The sequence below is a fragment of the Mustela putorius genome, unplaced genomic scaffold, assembly GCF_011764305.1.
Source record: "Mustela putorius furo isolate JIRA1106 unplaced genomic scaffold, ASM1176430v1.1 tig00000580_pilon_pilon_pilon, whole genome shotgun sequence".
Classification (NCBI taxonomy): Eukaryota; Metazoa; Chordata; class Mammalia; order Carnivora; family Mustelidae; genus Mustela; species Mustela putorius.
In genome coordinates this window covers 2,333,257-2,352,107 of record NW_025421423.1, presented here as the reverse complement: position 1 = coordinate 2,352,107, position 18,851 = coordinate 2,333,257, and the positions used below count along the sequence as shown (strand labels likewise).

Sequence of the window (18,851 nt, the reverse complement as noted above, 5' to 3'; positions counted from 1 at the left end):
GAACTCATTCAATATGGTGATGAAAACCAAGGAGCATTATATATTCCTGATGTTTCCTGAAGACTGAGCTGTTTTTAATAAAAAAGACACTGATACAATTTGTAAAGATAATAGCTCCTGAAGGATTCAATTCTGAAGGGGAGGGGACAGAGCAGCACAGTAACGTTTTGGTTGAGATCCAAAATACATTCTCTGAATTTGCTAACAGCTTAGCTTTCAAGTTTACTAACCCAAACTGGTTAGTAAACTGAAGAGTTTTTGGCGTAACTAAAGCAATTGCATGTAACTAAGAAATGAGGAAAGGTATCACTGAGATTTGTGTAATGAAAGTTTATCCACCATGCTTGTATCAGAGGCAATATATTTTCTGGTTATTTTTAAGTTAGACTTACCACTGTGTTTTTACTTTTCAATTTGACCTGTTAGTTACAAATATATATGAAGAATCTAATTTGTACAAGGATCAGAAGGATACGAAGATACTCCCATGAAATGTCCTGTTAGGAGGCTACCCTAAGGAAGAGAGAAACCCTCCACTCCCATACTCAGAGCAGAAGAGACGGGGTAGGAGTCACAAGTGGGAACAAAGTGTTATGGGGGTTTAAAGCAGAGTAGGTTAGGACAGGCTGATCCTCGAAACACACAGAGTGTACTACTGAGTTGGGGAAAATCCACATGGTAAGAGGAGGCCGGACGAAGTGCTACATTATGATGCCAGTTGAGTGAAAATAAAAACTCTAAATATAACAATAATTATTTAATTGTTAAATACTTCTAAAGAGTAGGTATTTCACAAATAGGTATATAAAAGATGAATTAATACATCCAAAGCCATGTAGCTGAGGGCTGATTCCTTGTTATGTAAACTTTTTACTTAGTCAACATATCTGGGCTCTTCCTGTGAGCTAGGCACTATGGGAGATAGAAAAGAGCATAAAATGTAGTCCCTGTTCTTGAGTAACTTAAATTCTAGTGGCGATCCAAGATGACAAGTAAAGGCAAGTGTGTGCCATCGCCAGCCTCTGCTCTGCTTTTAAGTCAAGACACCTCCAGCAACTTTGCCTCTGGCAGCTTCTCAGGCGGTCCATCATCCATGGAGTTCTGAAGAACATAGCCTTTTCTGGAAGAAACTCCTTTCTTCAGTGCTTCAGGCCAGTTTTGCGTCTCAAAGTATGTGGACAGGATATCAAACACTGTGAGAAGGGTAAAAAGAAAACATAGTGACCACATGGAGGAAAAAGAACTGGTAAAGGATGAGTGAGGAAAAGGGTGTTCTGGACTATTTCATTCAACAAGTTTTCTGCACTACATGTGGACCCACTTCCCCACAAGGACCTCACCCCACACGGAGAGAGATGGGCCTGTGAACAGACAGTGCTGCGACACTGAGAGGGAAACAGTATAAGGGGAACACAAAGGAGAGCCCCTGACATGGCTGAGAGGGGGAAGGGAGCAGCCAAGATGCCCCTGGACTGAAGAAGGACAAATAGGAATTCACTGTTCAATGACAGGTTGAATCCAGGGCATTTTAGGCCACAGGACAAATTTCAACCATCTTTAACATAGTTGGGATCTAAGAAGAAAATGAAAAATACCTCGGAAAGGCCAGAGTACCTGTCACAAAGTGCATGCAATAAAATCTGAGTGTACCAGTCCCGGTGGCAGGGCAGGGGTGCCTGCTTCAAATGCCATTTATACTTCCACACAATGCAAAGAAGTAGCACCAGCACTAACACACATTAAGTGTGGGCCATGTCAGCAGTACCTTGATTGATGGCCAGTATCTCTGAATGATAGTTTTTCCCATTCTGGTGTCTGACCATGTATTCCTGGATTGGCAAGCGGGCTGTCTTGACAGAATGTTCTCGGGCTTTCTGAAATGTCACCTTCTGTGAATCACAGTTAAATTTTATTTTTCTTTTAAAAATGACAAAGGTATTCTCATTGTAATATGCATAACAAATTGTGAGAAACCCATTTACCACCACTCTAATTTCCATCTGTAATCAGAATTAAATGGTAAGTATATTAAAAATCAGTGGCCTATGGCAAGATGGAAGAAACTTCAGATAATGAAGAGTATTTACTTGTTCCACATAAGAAACGGCTTGTGCAGCAAATATCTCATTTGGGACTCGTCTATCCACTAGTTTCCATTTACTACTACTATCAACCAAGAAGGAAGTAAGTCAAGAGAGGCATATATCTGCAGCCACAATCTGCATCCAGAAGTTGAAGCAGTCTAATCAATCAGAGGAGAACACTCCAGGCTCTAATTCAGTAAGACACAATTCTGGATATCTGGAGTTTTCAGCTTATAGCCATTCAGAATGCAGCAGCAAATTAGAGATGAGAGAGGATTCAAGTCAGAAACACCACAAGCAACAAGACAGCATTAAGGTGTGAGAGGACACAGTCCAATTAAAAGGAAGGGCTCTGAAAACTGCAGAAAGGAATCATAAGAACTCACCAAACCCCCCAAATCTGAGGCCATTTAGGATCAGAGTAGAGTAACTAATAACCCTTTAAAGATGTCCCTGAATCGTGAACTGAAGTTCAGATTATATTTGCTATCTTGTAAGTGGCTCTGGAAAGATCTACCTACTTATAATTTCAGGATTGAAGAGAAAGGTTTAGATTATTGGGATAATTAACATCCTTGGGTTTAGAAGGGGCCGCAATAGTTAATTATCCCACTCCAAACATCCATCCAATCTTTGTCTATCCCCTGTGGCCTCCTTCCCAAGTGGGCTCTGTCCTTAAGTGGACAATCCTTTTGACAGGGAGTTCCATGCATCCTGGGGAAACCTATTCCAATTTTCATAGTACAGGTTAAAAGGAAATTCTTGATAGCCAAATTGTGTTCTCCCTGAGCATTCCCCTCATTTGTCCTGGTTCCATCCCCCTGGGGCCACAACAAGCAAGTAAAATGGCTTTTCCACAAGAAGACGGTTCAGGTTGTCAACAGCAGTGATCACGCCCCTCTGTACCCTTCCAGTAGTCTCAGTTCTGTCGCCTCTCCCTTGACCACGACTTGTGTCTTGAGTCTCTTCAATATTCAGGCCAAATGTTTCTGAATTTGTGCTCGCTGCTATCCTTTCCTACAGGGCTGTAACTGTAACTGACTGGCCACTTCGAGCGAGATCTAACCAACTGGAGCAGCAGGTCCTAACACTGGACTAGTTGCTTCTCGGACTCACATGAGACACAATTTCAAGAGAGAACTTCCAAAATGTGTTACGTAATGCAAGTCAGAGAAAATAAACGTACAACTGCTCAAAAGACTTCCTTGAAGGATAACACTCCTTTACCTACAAGGTCTATGATTTTATTTATTTATTTTTTGGTCTATGATTTTTTTTTTTTTAAGTCTATTCTTTTACAATCACTTTGAACTGGAGTACAAGAATTCCAAGTTAGTAGGAGACTGTTGGATGCTACCCTGAAGGAGCTCACTGTCCAGTTTCTGTTCTCTGAACATTTAAAGATAAAACGATTCCCCTTGAAGAAATGTGCTCAGCATACTTTCTATGAGGAAGTCAAATTCTCTAGTAATAATCAAAAAATTCTATACCTCTGGCAAATCATTTTGCCAATTATTTTTCAATTTAAATATTGCCGGAAAGATAAGACAGTGTGTTGAAACTGCACATCTACTGATCATACATTGCTCACTGACCTGCTAGACTTTGCCTCAAAAAAGGGGATGTCACTCTGCTGTGGGAGACTGCATTTGGCTGTTAGGTCTTTTCAATGTCTTTTAACCTATAACAGCCCCCCTAACTATTTTAGTTTTCATACTGTTGGCTTTTTTGAAAGTGTGGCCCAATTGTCTTGCAGAATGTCTTGCATTCAGAGTGACAAAATAATTTCTCAAATTCTAATATGTATTTCTCATTTAATAGCTGGCATTCTCAGAATTCCACCTCCACCCTGCACCTGTTTTTTAGATTATCACTATTGCATCATGGAACACTGACCTTTCTAGAATGCATGTAATTCAGTTAAGTATCATCTGTATTAAACATGTGTATATATCTCATATGGATATGAAAAAATATATAAAATACACTTATGTATATGAAAAAAATATATATATATAATACACCCACAAACACTTGTGTTATCACAGACTGTATCAAGAAGGATACATAAGAAAACAGTGATTGGGGTGCCTGGGTGGCTCAGTCAGTTAAGCGTCTGCCTTCGGCTCAGGTCATGATCTCCGAGTCCTGGAACTGAGTCCTGCATCAGACTCCCTGGCAGGGAGCCTGCTTCTCTCTCTCCCCGACCCCTGTTCATGCTCTATCTCTCTCTCTCAAATAAATAAGTAAAATCTTAATATATATGTATATATATATTAAACAAAATTTAAAAAAAAAAGAAACAGTTGTTGCCTCAAGGCGGGGGGGCATTGCAGGACAAGGATGGGAGGGAGACTTACTCATTGCTATAGTTCTTTTTATACACTTTATTATATCATTATTTATTGTATAGGCAACATGTTAATTAGTAATATAAACTAAAAATTATCTCAGTATGTATATAACAGAAACATATTTCAAAACTCTAATTATTTCAATAAAATTTCAACTGACCAAAAGAAATCTGGACAGTCCTATTGACATTGAGATTATGAGATAAGTCTTATGTCAGGAGAAAAGATGGCCTAAGATGGAGCAAACTCCTTTCTCACAAAGAACAAAATAGTTGGTAAGAATTGTGAGTCAATGCTTTGCTGGTCAAGATCAGAGTTACCCTTGCAGAACTGAAAGAGGAGAGAAGAAAGGTGTTCAACATGGCTATTTACATAATTACCAAACACTCCCCATTCTGGGTCGCAACAGGACTGTCACATCAGGGGATGGCTAACACTGACAATGACAGGGAGCCTCACAAGTAGAAGGGCCAACCTAGGCAGGATGGGGTCCTTCTTCCTATTCTCTGCGTTTTTAGGCCTTTTGTGTAAGATTACGATAGGGCAGCTGCCTATGAAAGTAAGCCCCGCTTTTCAAAATATAGTTGTTAGGTCTAAAATGTACATTTACCTTCTGAATGCTTTCGTCCACAAGTCCACCAAGGATGTAAACTTTGTTTAGATCAATATCTTCAAGAGCTAATGAAAAAATGAAGGCCATTGAGATCAAATTGGTTTTATAGTTTCTAAATCCAAAGAAAGTAAAAGGAAAGAATTATTAATGATAAAAGTAGAAACTTAATGAAATAGAAAACCAAAAGGTAACAGATTTGCTCATTCTCTGAAAAGACAAAAAAAAGGTAGTTGATTCAAATCAATGTTAGGATTCAGAAAGGAGAAAAATTAAAATGACAGAGGAATTTGAAATAATCAGAAAAGAATACTAAGATTAACTTGCTACCAATCAATTTGAAAATTATGTGAAATGGTTGATTTTCTGGAAAAAACAGGTATCTAACATTGATCCAAGAGGCCAAGGAAGGGAGCTAGCTGACTGGAGAAATTGGGAAAGATTGCCAGGTAGCTCACAAGGCCCAGCCAAGGCCGGAGACCCTACATCTATCTGTACAGCTGTGCACACACAGCAGCACATACTGAAAGCATAGCAATGTATCCACCCCAAGACGTGTGCAATTAATGTTCATTCTTTTTTTTTTTTGGATACACTTTGGGTGGCTTTAACAAGTTCTGACACAAGGAATAATCAAACACAGGCCTAAGAACAAAGTGCTACATGAATCCATGCAGTAAAGTACATACCATGTTCTGAGTCAGGAGTCAGGTACACAAGGGTATCCAGAGGAAATAAACTAAAGCAGTCTTCCTCTGTTATGTCTAGCTGAAAAATGTAAATAATCCAATGTAGTGTGAACTAGGTTACGACACAGCCCACACTGCAGCAACTAGTTACCAGGCACCTATTCTTTATTAGGCATCCACAGGACACATGTCTGATGTGCATCCACGGGACACATGTCTGACAATCCGTTCTCAGAAAGTGCTCAGCTGAGGAGGGAAGTAGAAAGGATGACACCCAATCCTACAAAATGAGACAGAGAGTAACAAGAGACCCTAACAGATGTACAGGAAGGCTGCCCCAGGACGACAGATGAGGGAGTGACAATACCAGGGACAGCCTTCTACCAAAGGGAATGCTGGAGCTTGGTTTCTAAAGAGAGGTGAGAATGACTGACACATACAAAAAGGAAGAAGCACTGAAAATGGGGAGAATCACCAAAGAAAGGCATGAAGACGGGAAAGCAAGGGAACTCCGTAGCCCTAAGAGTGGGTCTGTTGGGCTCACAAACAAGAAGCATAAAACACGCAGAGAGAAGAAAAGCTGGAAATGGTTTTATTATAGGACGGACTGTTCAGATGGTAACAGTGACCACAACTAACTGTGCAGGGGTCTGCAGTGTACCTCTCACGCTCCTGCCTCTGCAGACCTCCTTAGGAAAGTTCACACCACCAGGCCCAGTTATGCCACACAAACACACGAGACATTTTTCATGGCACTTCTTAGGAAGTGATCTGGACTGCTGTCTCTGTTATAATCACTACCTTCATGAGCCCCTAGGGCAAGAGGTAAAAAGTAACTGAGTATTCCCTAAAACTCATCTCGAATCCACGCTCCTACCATGAGGATTTTCTCTTCCCCTACAACTCATGTTCCCAATTCCTGCACTACTATGAAAGGTTTGGCATTTCCCCAAAACATTCCTGGAGTATACAGTCCAGCATACGATACACAAGACACAAAATATAGTCCTAGAGACTGGTAATATTAGCTTGCCAATGCAGTGCAAGGATGAAAGTTCGGAAATTTAAGAACTGATGAGAGGTTCTAAAAGTTTTTAAAATTACAACAGTGAAAATAATTCACACATTTTTATACCAAAATATGAAACAGTTTAAAAAGTTTACTATTACCACACAACCTACTTCTCAAAGGATACTTCAAGTAATATACCCAATGAAGCTTACCAGGTAACTAGAAAATCCATCATTCATCCTCAAACACTCTTCGTACAGGGGACTGTCAGCTGTGAATCCAGTGAGGTAGATCCAGAATGGCCTGCTAGCTTTTTTATTTGAACCATACAACCTTCGGATCTGTCCAGCCAGTCTACTTAATTCCTTCAAAGAAATTAGGACAGCTTAGATTGGAAACATGCCCACTCTTTCTAAATTCACTATCAACAAACGGAAGTTCACTGAATGCTACTCTAGGAAATCTCATGAATCAGAATGGCCCCTTTTATTCTAGGAGCTAGTATGTGTTATGTGTGTTCATGCAAGTAAAATGCATGCCACACACCTTACAGATCAAAGTGAAGGTAATGATACTAGCCCAGAAATAGTGAGTTAATGGAAAGACTGGGAACTCTCCCTCCTTCTGGACCTGGTGTTATATATCTAATAAGGTATATGGAATTGTGCTTTCAGCTCATTACTAAAATCTTACCATGTGATATTTACTATTCACTTTAAAAAGGTTACTATACATTTTTTTATACTCATCAGATAAACTTAGCACCTTCTCTCCAACTCTTGGTGATATACTAGGGTCAGAAGTTTTGTTTTTTTTTTTAAGATTTTATTTATTTATTTGACAGACAGAGATCACAAGTAGGCAGAGAGGCAGGCAAAGAGAGAGAGAGAGAGGAGGAGGAAGCAGGCGCCCCGCAGAGCAGAGAGCCCGATGCGGGGCTCGATCCCAGGACCCTGGGATCATGACCTGAGCCAAAGGCAGAGGCCTTAACCCACTGAGCCACCCAGGCGCCCCTAGGGTCAGAAGTTTTAACTTTCCATCCTGATTCAGAGATAAAACCCTAAGGAAAGGTAGTTTCACAGTCTGGCCTAAGGAGAGAAAAAACACTTTGGGTTTGATTTAATCTGATATCTCAATTAATAAAAACAGTACAAAATTCTTTGTTGACCTTTTCAGAAGGCTGGGGTTCCATGTTAGAACCCCAGATCTTCAGTCTTACTGATTCCTCTGAAAAACATGCGATCAGGAGCACATATAATAGAGATGTTGGCAAACAGAAAAATCCATTTTGTGGTGTAAGGCCTAAAATGAAGGCCCACTACCGTATGTTGCCTACACATCTGGTAAAACCAGATGGGCCCTGAAACACCTAGCTGCAAGTTCTTCTCCCAATTCTGCTCCCTTGGATAGGGTCCCCTAGCTAAACAATCCTTTCTATCAAAGGTCCAAACATAGTTCCTACTTATCCCCAAGTACCAGGTTTCGATTCCCTGCTAGCCCACAGAGTTATTCCCAGCAAATCAATCACATCTTCCTGTAGGAACCAAGGGGATACTCCACCCTCACAACACTACAAAGCCTGCCTTCCACAGCCCCTGGTTTTCATTCTGTTCCCAAGTGGAACCCCACATGGCCCTGCCTAGCATGCAGTGTCATCCCCCCTGCGCTGAGTACAAGTGACTAATAAACCGCTATCACTCTTACCTGTCCAATGTCAAGTGTGTATTCTTCAGCCATCCCTAGAACCCTAGGGTGAATCCCTCCTTCACAATAGGGTGAATGGAAAATGATTAAAACACATATGTTGCAGGAAAGTGTCCCACCAGGTCATCTCCTCCCCACATGCAACCAGGCAAGTATTCCTTTTCCCAGCAGAAAGCCAGATTTCATCTCTGGAGGACTGAACATGAAAAGACCCCAACTAGATTGTGGATACCATAAACACAGAGGCAATGGTGTGGGGCTCAAAAGAGAAGATAAGATAAAACTTTGCAAACTAAACCAGAGGATTTCTATTCTCTTCCTGATTCTTAACAACAGCCATCTTGGAACAGAGTAGCCATGTGTCAAAAAACCAAACTCTTTTTGCTGGTTTGCTATGAAATTACAGAGGCTGGAACTGGTCATACTCTTTGTCAAAGCTGCTCTCTTCTGGACTTCACTCATGTAAGCAGGAATTTGAAGCTTAATGGATATCCTACCTTCTTAGACATGTGGTGGGTCATACTCAGATCAATACAGAGTCTTGGTCCTGAGTGTTTGGCTTCCAAAAGTCTCTCCTTGGTTAAGGATCTCAGAAAACGTTTGCTGTGTTGGGGGCAGATGCCTAGAATAGAAATATCAGAAAGAAATAAAAGTGGGGCAGGGTGCTTGGGTGGCTCAGTTGGTTAAGCGACTGCCTTTGGCTTGGGTCATGATCCTGGAGTCCCGGGATCAAATCCCACATCACGCTCCCTGCTTGGCAGGGAGTCAGCCTCTCCCTCTGAGCCTCTCCCTTCTCATGCTCTCGCTTGCTCTCTTTCTCATTCTCACTCTCTCTCAAATAAATAAATAAAATCTTTAAAAAAAAAAGAAGAAATAAAAGTGGGAAAACAGGAATATATTCAGTAAGAAACAAATCTTCCCAGCCAAGTGAATACTTTTTGTATATTAAGAGAAGCTTGAAACTCATGCAAGGTATTCATTTGGGGACAGCAGAGTGGTATGGAGTGTGGGCTCTGGAGCATGCTCCTGGGTCTAAATCAGAGTTCAGTCCATTCAATTATTACTATATGATCTTGGGCATGTTATTCAATTTCTGAGCCTCAGTTTCTTTACCTACAAAATGGGGATAATAAAGCACCTATCCCTTAGGGTAATGCATGCAAAATTCTTAGCAATGAACCTAGCATGTAACACTGAATAAACGTTAGCTGCTAATTTTATCACTCCTTATAAACACACATGTGCACTAGCTATGCAAAAGGCAGCCTTAAATTTTGCTTTCGTTGATACTTTGATTTCCAATAAAATAGAACAATAGATTCTACCTCTAAGATGTTTGTTTTTACTTAAAACCACAATTCCTACTGTCCTAGGAACACGCAGATACCAGTCTGCTAAGAAAGAAATGATTATGCCAGCAATCTGATTTATTGTTACCTGAATTTTCTACACGATTGGCCTTTCTTCTTTCTTTTTCTTGCTTTCTTTTGCTCTTCTTTGCTGCAACTATCTTTTCCCAGTGTCTCTGTTTTCTTTGGACATTTTTCTTATGTTATCCAGAAAACAAAATTGAGAACTTTGTAAGCACCAAAATGGAAAATGAATACTCGAAAGTTATTTATTTTTTTAAATCAGATTTAAAGTTAGGAGAGAAAAAGGAGGTTAGTGTCAAAAAAAGAAAAAAAAAATAGACTGGATTATGTTCAGAGAAAGCGGAGACCCAAGAAAGAGATATGATGTGCCCTAAGTAAATGTATCAAAAATTCCTCTTGAACTTGATTTACTCTTCTTAGGACTCAAGTGGAACTGAAACCTTAAACCAGTTAGTGGGAAATTCATCCAATTTTGGAACATACCAAACTCATTCCTAGCCTTTTTGTTACTAGGACCTACCCTTATACAGGGGTCTCTGGGACAAAGCATGATCCCAGAGCCCAGGGCCAGGCTACACTTACTGAACACCACACTGTACCGCCTGTGGGCAGCATATCTCCCTCCCGATGCTCGCATTCCACATCGATCTGTAGAAGCCGGAAGCTTTCAGAGATGCTATCTTCGCCTGTGTCCTCTAGGATGACTTCTTGCTCCTGCAGCACGTGTGAGTCTGTTTTCTGAGCACTCCCTTCCAACTTCCAGTCCATGTGTTTGTCTTCTGTCCCTTTCACCCAGGTCAGAGAAAGGCACAATGATGGGAGATGTTACATTACTTCCCTTACAGAGGTATTTCCCTATGTGCAAATGTCAAATAGTATTACTGTGTTGCTGAAAAAGTGTGGAAAGTATTTATACAGATTTACTGAATGGAGAAAAGTATCCGTGTCTTCCAGAGAAATAGGTCAGCAAAGAAATGTTTCAGTACTAAGGAAGCTAAATCCACTTCTCGGACAAACGCAGTTCCTGACAACTCTAAGCACTCACCAATTATTCACTGCTGCAGAGACCCAGGTAATTAAGTCATTTATTCTGCTCTTCAAAATGTATGCGTTTGGGTCATTAAGCGTCTGCTTTCAGCTCAGGTCATCAAGCCCCACGTCGGGCTCCCTGTTCTGTGGGAAGCCTGCTTCTCCCTCTCCCACTTCCCCTGCTTGTGTTTCCTTTTTCACTGTATCTCTCTGTGTCAAATAAATAAAATATTAAAAAAATTTTTTTAGACGCATTCAATATTGAGGGTAGGGCAGAAATGACAAAAGCCATCTCCTCCATTATGTTTCCGTTTCTACTCAAAACTATTCATCTAGCAAACATTTACTGCGCACGTACTATATGAGTCCAATACTAGAAATATCCTAGAATAAGAGCTAGCCAAAAACTATGGTAAAGAGTTACCCAAAATCAACCAAGAATTCTTCCAGGTTGCTGGTGATGTTTCACAATTTGTTTTTCCAAACGATGTATTCCCTATCCCAACTCAGTTAAGTATCCCTGTAGCTGAAAGCCACAGTCATCTTGAGAATATTAATATCCACCAGAAATGCTAAAATGGGAAAATATGGAGAACCACTGCTATGGCACACTTAAGCAATGCCATAATTTCAAAGTGCTGTTCAAAGTCCCTGGGAAGGTTGTGAGTATAAAATGCTCTAGTCTATAGCTAAGTGTCACAAAGAACATACTGTCCTTTTCTTCTGGCTGCTCCTCTGAGTTCAGTGTGCTACCACCATCTTTGGAAAACTCTATATTTGCAAAAGCAAATCTGTGTAATACGATCCATGCATATAAAAAAAAGACCTAGTTATAATGCAAAGTAATGATCCTTGCTCCAACCCTTCCCATCTCTAGTGGCAACCTGTTAACCAGATGTTTTTAGTTCATTTGGTAATTGACTCCTTAACCTGAAATCATATACTTTCTGTTACTGCGTGAATCATCAACTTTGAATTTTATCAACTCCCTATGAAACACTAGAATTCAAAGCACCTCTTATTTTTTATTTTTCTGTTAGTTACACTGACTTTTAAAATGTTTTTGAGGTATAATTTACATATAGTAAAATGCAAAGATTCTCAGGGTATAACTCAGTAATGTGTGTGGTGGGGGGGGAATATACCAGTTTGATGAATTTTTGACAAAAACTTAGGGCCTGTCTTACTCACACCCTCACAAAATATGGAACATTTCCATCACTCTAAAAAGTTCCTTGCCTTCTGCACTTTCCAAGTCAAACTCCATTCCATTCCCACAACCAATCAAAAGCAACCATTGTTTTTTCTATAACCATAGATTAACTGTACCTATTATAAAACATACAAATTGGGGCGCCTGGGTGGCTCAGTGGGTTAAGCCGCTGCCTTCGGCTCAGGTCATGATCTCAGAGTCCTGGGATTGAGTCCCGCATCGGGCTCTCTGCTCAGCGGAGAGCCTGCTTCCCTCTCTCTCTCTCTGCCTGCCTCTCCATCTACTTGTGATTTCTCTCTGTCAAATAAATAAATAAAATCTTAAAAAAAAAAAAACATACAAATTGATTCAACCAGTGATGTTGACATTTTCCCCCTCAACATGTTTTGAGATTCATACATGTTGCTTCATATATTAGTAAGTTTATTGCTTTTAATTACGGAGCAGAATTCCACTGTATAACTGTATCACAATTTATTTATTCTCCTGTTGATGGAGATTGGAGATTTTTCCAATTTGGGAACTACTATGAATAAAGCTGCTATAAACATTCTCTTACAAGTGTTTTTGTGGATGTATGTTCTCGTATCCATTGGGTAAGTAGGTAAAGTTGATGGGGCATAGGATAGTTGCCTATTTAACTCATAAAAGACTGCCATCAGTTTCCCAAGGTAACTGCACCATTTCACAGTGCTGTCAGCAACGGAGACTTCCAGATGCTCTGCAACATCACACATTTGCTGTTGTTAGAGTTCTTAATACATGCCATTCTTGTGCAGTAGAACCTAGTTGTGTTTCAATTTGCATTATTTTGATAATGATATTGAGCACTTTTTCAGGCAATTTATTGGCCATTCATTTGTTAAGATTTCTGACCAAGTCTTTTGCTCAATTTTAAGTCATCTTTTTATTAATGAGCTGTGGAAGTTTAACATATTTCTAGATCCAAGTCCTTTATCAGACATGTGTATTGAGAATATTTTCTCCCAGTCTGTGGCTTATTTATTTTCTTCCTTTTTTCTGTCTATTTAGTTTCTTAACATTGCTTTTTGTTGAGCAGAAATTTTAAATTTTAATCAAGTCTAAGTTATCATTCTCTTCTTTTACAGTTAATGCTTTCTGTGTCCTCCAAGAAATCTTTGCCTACCCTAAAAGCACAGAGATATTCTATGTTCCTTTCTAGAACCTTTATAATTTTGGCTTTTACATTTAGGCCTATAGTCCACCTTAAATTCATTTCTCTCAAGGGTAACAGTCTTGTCCTGCCTATTGTCCAATGCCTGAAAACAGTTTCTTCATATAATCTGTCCAATTCTACACCTCTTTTTAATCCTAGGAAGGTAAGTCCAATATCTATCTCTGGCGTGACAACTATTAGGAGACATCTTTACCATGTTTAAGAACATCTTTAAACTACTACTTCTTGTTCAACAATCTCAAGGTTAGGCTCTGAACATAAACACCCTTATCTTTCCCTCTATCTCTCTTCTTCCTTCAATATTTCAATTTCGGCAAGCTGAAGCTTTAATTTACATGTTCAAAACAGAGTCTACCTTGTGTCATCAAAACTAATCCTTTTGGGCTTTGTCTATCCCCTTGGTTGTTTCTAAAATTTGTAAACCAATAAACTGCATTTATATTAACTATATAAATGTTACTCACTACAGGGCCGAGCAGTATCTGAGGATTATATTGTGGTTTTGGGTATTTATCTTATTTGAGAGCGAGCGAGCATGTGCACACACATGTGCACAGGGAGGAAGGCAGAGGGACAGTGAGAGGAAAAGATTCTTCAATGACCGAGGAACTTGGCCTCAGGACCTTGAGATCACGACCTGAGCTGAAACCAAGAGTTGGACACTTAACCGATAGCCACCCAGGCGCCCGGTTCTCTAATGTTTTGACCGATGTTCATAGCAAACATTTTTAGTGTTGAGCTCGTACTGTTTTTTTGTACTCCCATCAAATTTTCAAAATCAGGCCAAATTTTAGTTTCGTTTTTCATTTAGACATAACAGGCTGTTGTAGTAGAAACAACAGTCTTAGGATTTAGCCTTCTCAGCTTTCTACCTCTAAGTAGTAGGATAATAGCCTAAACTATTAACTCTTTGTCACAGATTCTACTAGATTGGATATTACTACATCCCAGGACTATTGCAAGAACTAGACATAGGTCATTTACCTGACATGGAACAACTGCTCATGAAATACAGATGGTTCAAACCCCTCCAGTGTTGTTTTTTTTTTTTTTAGTTTTTCTAAAAAGGTAAGCTGCTGAGCAGTTTTGGGTATTTATCACACATCATGTAAACAACATATGACCCCCAGATATATTTCTGAAGAGAGCCAAGTAAATTTCATTCTAGATTTTCAAAGTTACAGATTAGAAATTGTGTTCATTTTCTTATATAAGCTAAAGTTTTCTTTTGCTCAGAAATGCTTTAATACTCAGTACAAATTTTAATATATTTATTTATACCATTGACTGTATCACTATGAACTTATGGCATACATGAAATTTAGCAGTGTGTATTATTTCTAGAGAAATGAGGAAAATACAAAGTTATTCTTAGACATTTCTGAAGTGCTGTGCTATTCACATATGAACAGTGATGTTGACTATAAATACTTTTTTAAAAGAAAAGACAGTGAGACCTGTTATGGTTATGACCATTCCTTTAGGTGACTGACCAAATCTTACTGTGCCAACCATCAGTCATCTGCATTTTTCTAAATTTAGGCATTCAGAAAAAGAACAAATGAAAACTTTAAGACAAATTGGCCCAATACCTAACAGCCTCATTTTGTTAGGGTAAGAAAACACACCAATTTGTTAAATGAATGCCAGTTTGTTAACAGGCATGTGCTTTCCCTCCTCTGAACTCAGTAGCATTTTTATATTCTGTTTGTCCATTCATTCAGTCAATAAATATTCATTGAGCTCCTCCTCTTTGTCAGACCCTTTTGGGGAATGACTGGGAAGTCTCATTGGAGAAGTCTGGCTTGGGAGGAGAAGAGAGCTAGGGTTGGAATAGCTGGAAGGGCTGTAGAGTTTTCCACTGTTGTTTAGAAAACTAGAAGGTCTGTGCTCATGTCTTCTCTTCCACCAAACTGAATTCCTTTGCAGGAGGGACTGTGAACACTGTGAACACTGTAACTGCTCACAATACAGAACTTGCAAATAGGAGTGTTTAATAAATGTTTGTTGAACTAAACTGAATTTTACCACTACCACCCCCATTCCTTTCTTCCTAGTTCCCTCACTGTATCTCCTCTCTCCAAGTCCCTATAGTCCCTGAGGGTGTTTTTTAGAAACCCAGGGTACAGCAATATTGAAAATCAAGTGAAGGATATTCCAACCACTACCAGAAGAGTCTACAATATAGCAGATTGGGCAGGGATCACACCTTTTTCATCTCCGAATTGTCAGAGGCCAGCACAAGGGCTGACATGAAACAGAAGCTCAGTAAATATTGAATAGCAGCTTGCCATCTACTGATCCTCAGAAAGCAACCATGAAATGAGGCATCACAGAGGAACAAATGTTTTTAATCAGTGTGAGACATTATCTATGGCCAGATTTAGCATTTCTTCATTAAAAAGTGTTTTCTGGGCACTCCTTGATGGATCTTGGTTAAGTATCTAACTCTTGATTTCAGCTCAGGTCATGATCTTAGGGTCCTGGGACTGAGCCCTGGCTTCTCTCCCTCTGCCCATTCCCCCCTGCTTGAATGTGTGTACTCTCTCTCTCAAACACATAAATAAATCTTAAAGAAAAAATAATATTTTCTGAGCCTCTGTTACAGGTCCAGTACTGAGTACTAGGGTTAGTCAATTAATTACTAATCATATACAAACAGTTACTAAGCACCCCATATAATAGTACATGCTGAGGATTATAGACTGATGTTCACCCTGCCTTCACAGGGCTTCAATTATTGGACTCAGCCTTGCACGACAGCTGGTCTGCCTGTTTTCCCACTACATCATAAGCCCTTCCAGGGAAGAGAAGAAAAAGAATTCAGGTGCCCAACCCCAATACCCTGTACTGAGCCCTGCAGAATAAAAGCATCTTAAATGTTTGATAATTATGTTACCCTTCTACTCAGAACTATGCAGTATTCTCCATTTCACTTACAGCACATAACTGAAATCCTTACAATTCTATACTGATCATTAAGCTCTACCTCCCCCATCAAGTGTCCTCTGCACTTTCTGGTTTACTCGCTGCTCCTAACATACCAAGGATATTCCCACTTCGGGTCTTTGCCCTTCCTGTCATTTCTACCTCCAATGCTCTTCCCCCAAATAATTATATGACTACCTGTCTCATTCTATTCTGATTTTCACTATCTAACATGGCACATGTTTACTTTTTATCTAAACTTCCCCATTCCTATATTCCTATATCCCACCTGGTTAAATGCAGGTGTTCTGCCTGCTTTGTACACTACCCTAAATGCCTAGAAAAGGGCTTGGTACATAACAGAGGCTCAATAAATACTTCCTAACCTAATCAGTTCTCCACCCCTCCCCGCCCCCACTTCTGAGTTGACAGGGGCCTCAGATGTTTTCTAACCCAAATCCCACCTGATGAGCATATCCTTGGGCGCTAAGTGATGGGCCTCTTTTGCACGCTTCTCTCGTTTTCTAAAATTTAGTCCAGCGAAGCCAGCTCCAGTCCTCTGGTACCTTCAGCACTAGAACACCCAGACCCCCGGCCCGAGGGTACCCCTCCTGTGAGCCCCGCCTGGCCCACAGGCTGCTAGTGTGAGGAGAGGCAGCAAGGCAAAGCACCAAGAAGGCGGAGGACACGAGGCGACAAGACGGTTGAGGGCCACTTCCCGGCGTCTGCCCCGCCCACGAACGATACCGCAGTCCCAAGCCAGACCCCTCCAGCCCCAGGCCGGTCCCACAACGAGCCCCGAGCGTACCTGAACCCCTCAACTCACACAGACTCAGCGGCGCACATCAGGCCGCGCCTCCGGCACAACTTCCGGTTCCTGCCCCCTTTCCGAACGGCATTCTGGGAGTTGTAGTTCTTAGCCTGGCATCCCGGCGAGCAGGGGCCATTGGAAGGCTTTGCCGTCCACGCCACCCACGCTGGTACTAGGGAGTTGCGTACTGCCCAGGTATTGCCTCGCGGGTCTGAGCCTGTTTCCCCTGTTGTCAGATGGGGGTTACAATCGCAGCCGCTCGCCGACCTCACAGGGCTGTGGCAGGTAACCGGGGGCTTTGATGGCTGTCAGGGGCTGGATGTTGTGAAACTGGACCAGTCTCGAACCACCCCTCATCTCACGGGCTGGGCGCTTTGCCCTCCCCTGGGCTCCCCTATAAGCAGCAGAGCCCACGAGCCGACATAGCCTTCCCTGAGCACACAGCTGCCCTCACCACCACCTGGCTGTCCAAGCAGACAACAGGGGCTTCTGGGCTTGGACCTTTAATGAATGAGTCTAACCTCTGACCATTTCCCTTTATCCAACTCATCTTACAGATCCACGGAGAAAGCGGGGCTCAAAGACCTGAGGAGACTTGTCCAAGCTTTGGCCTGATAAAATCAGCCACTCTCCACTCTTCCATTTATTCCTGCAATCCTAGGGGTCTCACACTTTCAGACAGACTCTAGCATGAATGAACCGGAAATACCTCCAGCCCAAGAAACCATAGCCCGGTTGGATCTCTGCTTGACCCCACACTGTTTCCCTCTCTGGACTCTTTCTTTGAACAGTGCCTGCAGCACCCCGACCCTGCCCTAATCCTTCAGTCCCATTCTATATCCGCTACTGGAACAATTTTTAAATGCTAAAAGTAAACATTCTTCGTCTCTCAGAGGGCTTTTCCTAAAATGCAGTGCCACCCTCTCTTCTCAGCTCAGAAGCTGGTCCTGGCTTCCCACTCAGCAGGGTTCGCAAAGTGGCTCAAACCGTCTTCAGTGGCTCCCACCACACCTACCAGTCCCTGCACTTTGCACTCAAACTGGGTACCTTTCCTCTCGCCCAGCCACTGCTCTTTTGCCTCTTCACCTTTGAATGAGCTCATAGCCATCCCCCTAGAAAAGTCCTGAGAACTGGTCTCACTGCTCCTTCCACCTGCTCCTACCCTGCACTCCCATTCCCCAACTCCCACAACGCAGCGGACATCCGTTTGCCAGATGATTATGTGTCTCCCCTATTCCAAACCCTAGTGGTGTCTCCCATTGTACTTGAATATAAATTCTAACCTTCCCAGGCCTTCCTGGCCTGGCTCCTGGCTGCCCCACCAACCTCAGCTATCACTCTGCCTCTGGCTTGCTGTGTTCCAGTTACACCTGTCTTCTTGAATTGCTTGAAATATACCAAAAACCTTTGCAGATACTTTTGCCTTTCCTCTCACTTTTTCCATGACTGGGTCCTTCTTATCCTTAAGGCTTCAGCTTAAACCTTTGCTCTTCAGAGAGGCCTTTACTGATCACCCAGGTAAGATTATCTCATCCCATCCCCATCTTGGCACTCTTCATTTCTTTCTATCACCTATCAGTCAGTCATCTTTTCTCTGTGTCTTTCCTACTAATTTTAAGTTCCTGAGGAAACATCTGTTATGTTGATGATTTGACTCCCAGTGTCACTGCACAGTAAAGATTTGTTAACAGAATCAGCAAACGAGTGATTTTTTTTTCTCCTTTCTTAACACATCCAAAACTTACCTTCCTATCTACCAAATCCGGGACAGGATGCTCAGTAGCTACTCAGTAAATACTTCTTGACATAGTTCTAATTAATGCTGCCTCCTACAGCATTAGGATCC

At 41.3% G+C, this 18,851-nt stretch overlaps 1 protein-coding gene across 8 annotated transcripts; it reads right to left on the bottom strand.

The window, feature by feature from the left end:
* Positions 1-744: 744 nt before the first annotated feature.
* Positions 745-17,078, bottom strand: TRMT10B (tRNA methyltransferase 10B). 8 transcript variants are annotated; one of them, XM_045081594.1, is made up of 11 exons: positions 17,003-17,029; positions 16,659-16,768; positions 10,872-11,065; positions 10,409-10,611; positions 9,891-9,999; positions 8,951-9,075; positions 6,962-7,114; positions 5,738-5,816; positions 5,049-5,116; positions 1,766-1,889; positions 745-1,193 (listed from the first exon to the last, which is right to left on the bottom strand). In XM_045081594.1, exons 4-11 carry the CDS (start codon positions 10,592-10,594, stop codon positions 1,039-1,041), a joined length of 999 nt encoding a protein of 332 aa, XP_044937529.1. In that variant the 5' UTR covers positions 10,595-10,611; positions 10,872-11,065; positions 16,659-16,768; positions 17,003-17,029; the 3' UTR covers positions 745-1,038. The 8 variants fall into 8 exon arrangements, with proteins under 8 accessions (XP_044937529.1, XP_012909242.1, XP_044937528.1 ...); XM_013053788.2 differs by lacking the exon at positions 10,872-11,065; XM_045081593.1 differs by lacking the exon at positions 17,003-17,029 and having other exon boundaries at positions 16,659-16,996.
* Positions 17,079-18,851: the final 1,773 nt, after the last annotated feature.

Excerpts from the sequence above, each read along its gene's own strand:
- TRMT10B (XM_004747634.3), bottom strand. The coding sequence starts at position 10,594 with ATGGACTGGAAGTTGGAAGGGAGTGCTCAGAAAACAGACTCACACGTG. Across the intron at positions 7,115-8,950 it reads CCCACCACATGTCTAAGAAG|GAATTAAGTAGACTGGCTGG; the intron begins GTAGGATATCCA and ends ATTTCTTTGAAG. Across the intron at positions 5,817-6,961 it reads ATGGATTTTCTAGTTACCTG|CTAGACATAACAGAGGAAGA; the intron begins GTAAGCTTCATT and ends TACATTTTTCAG.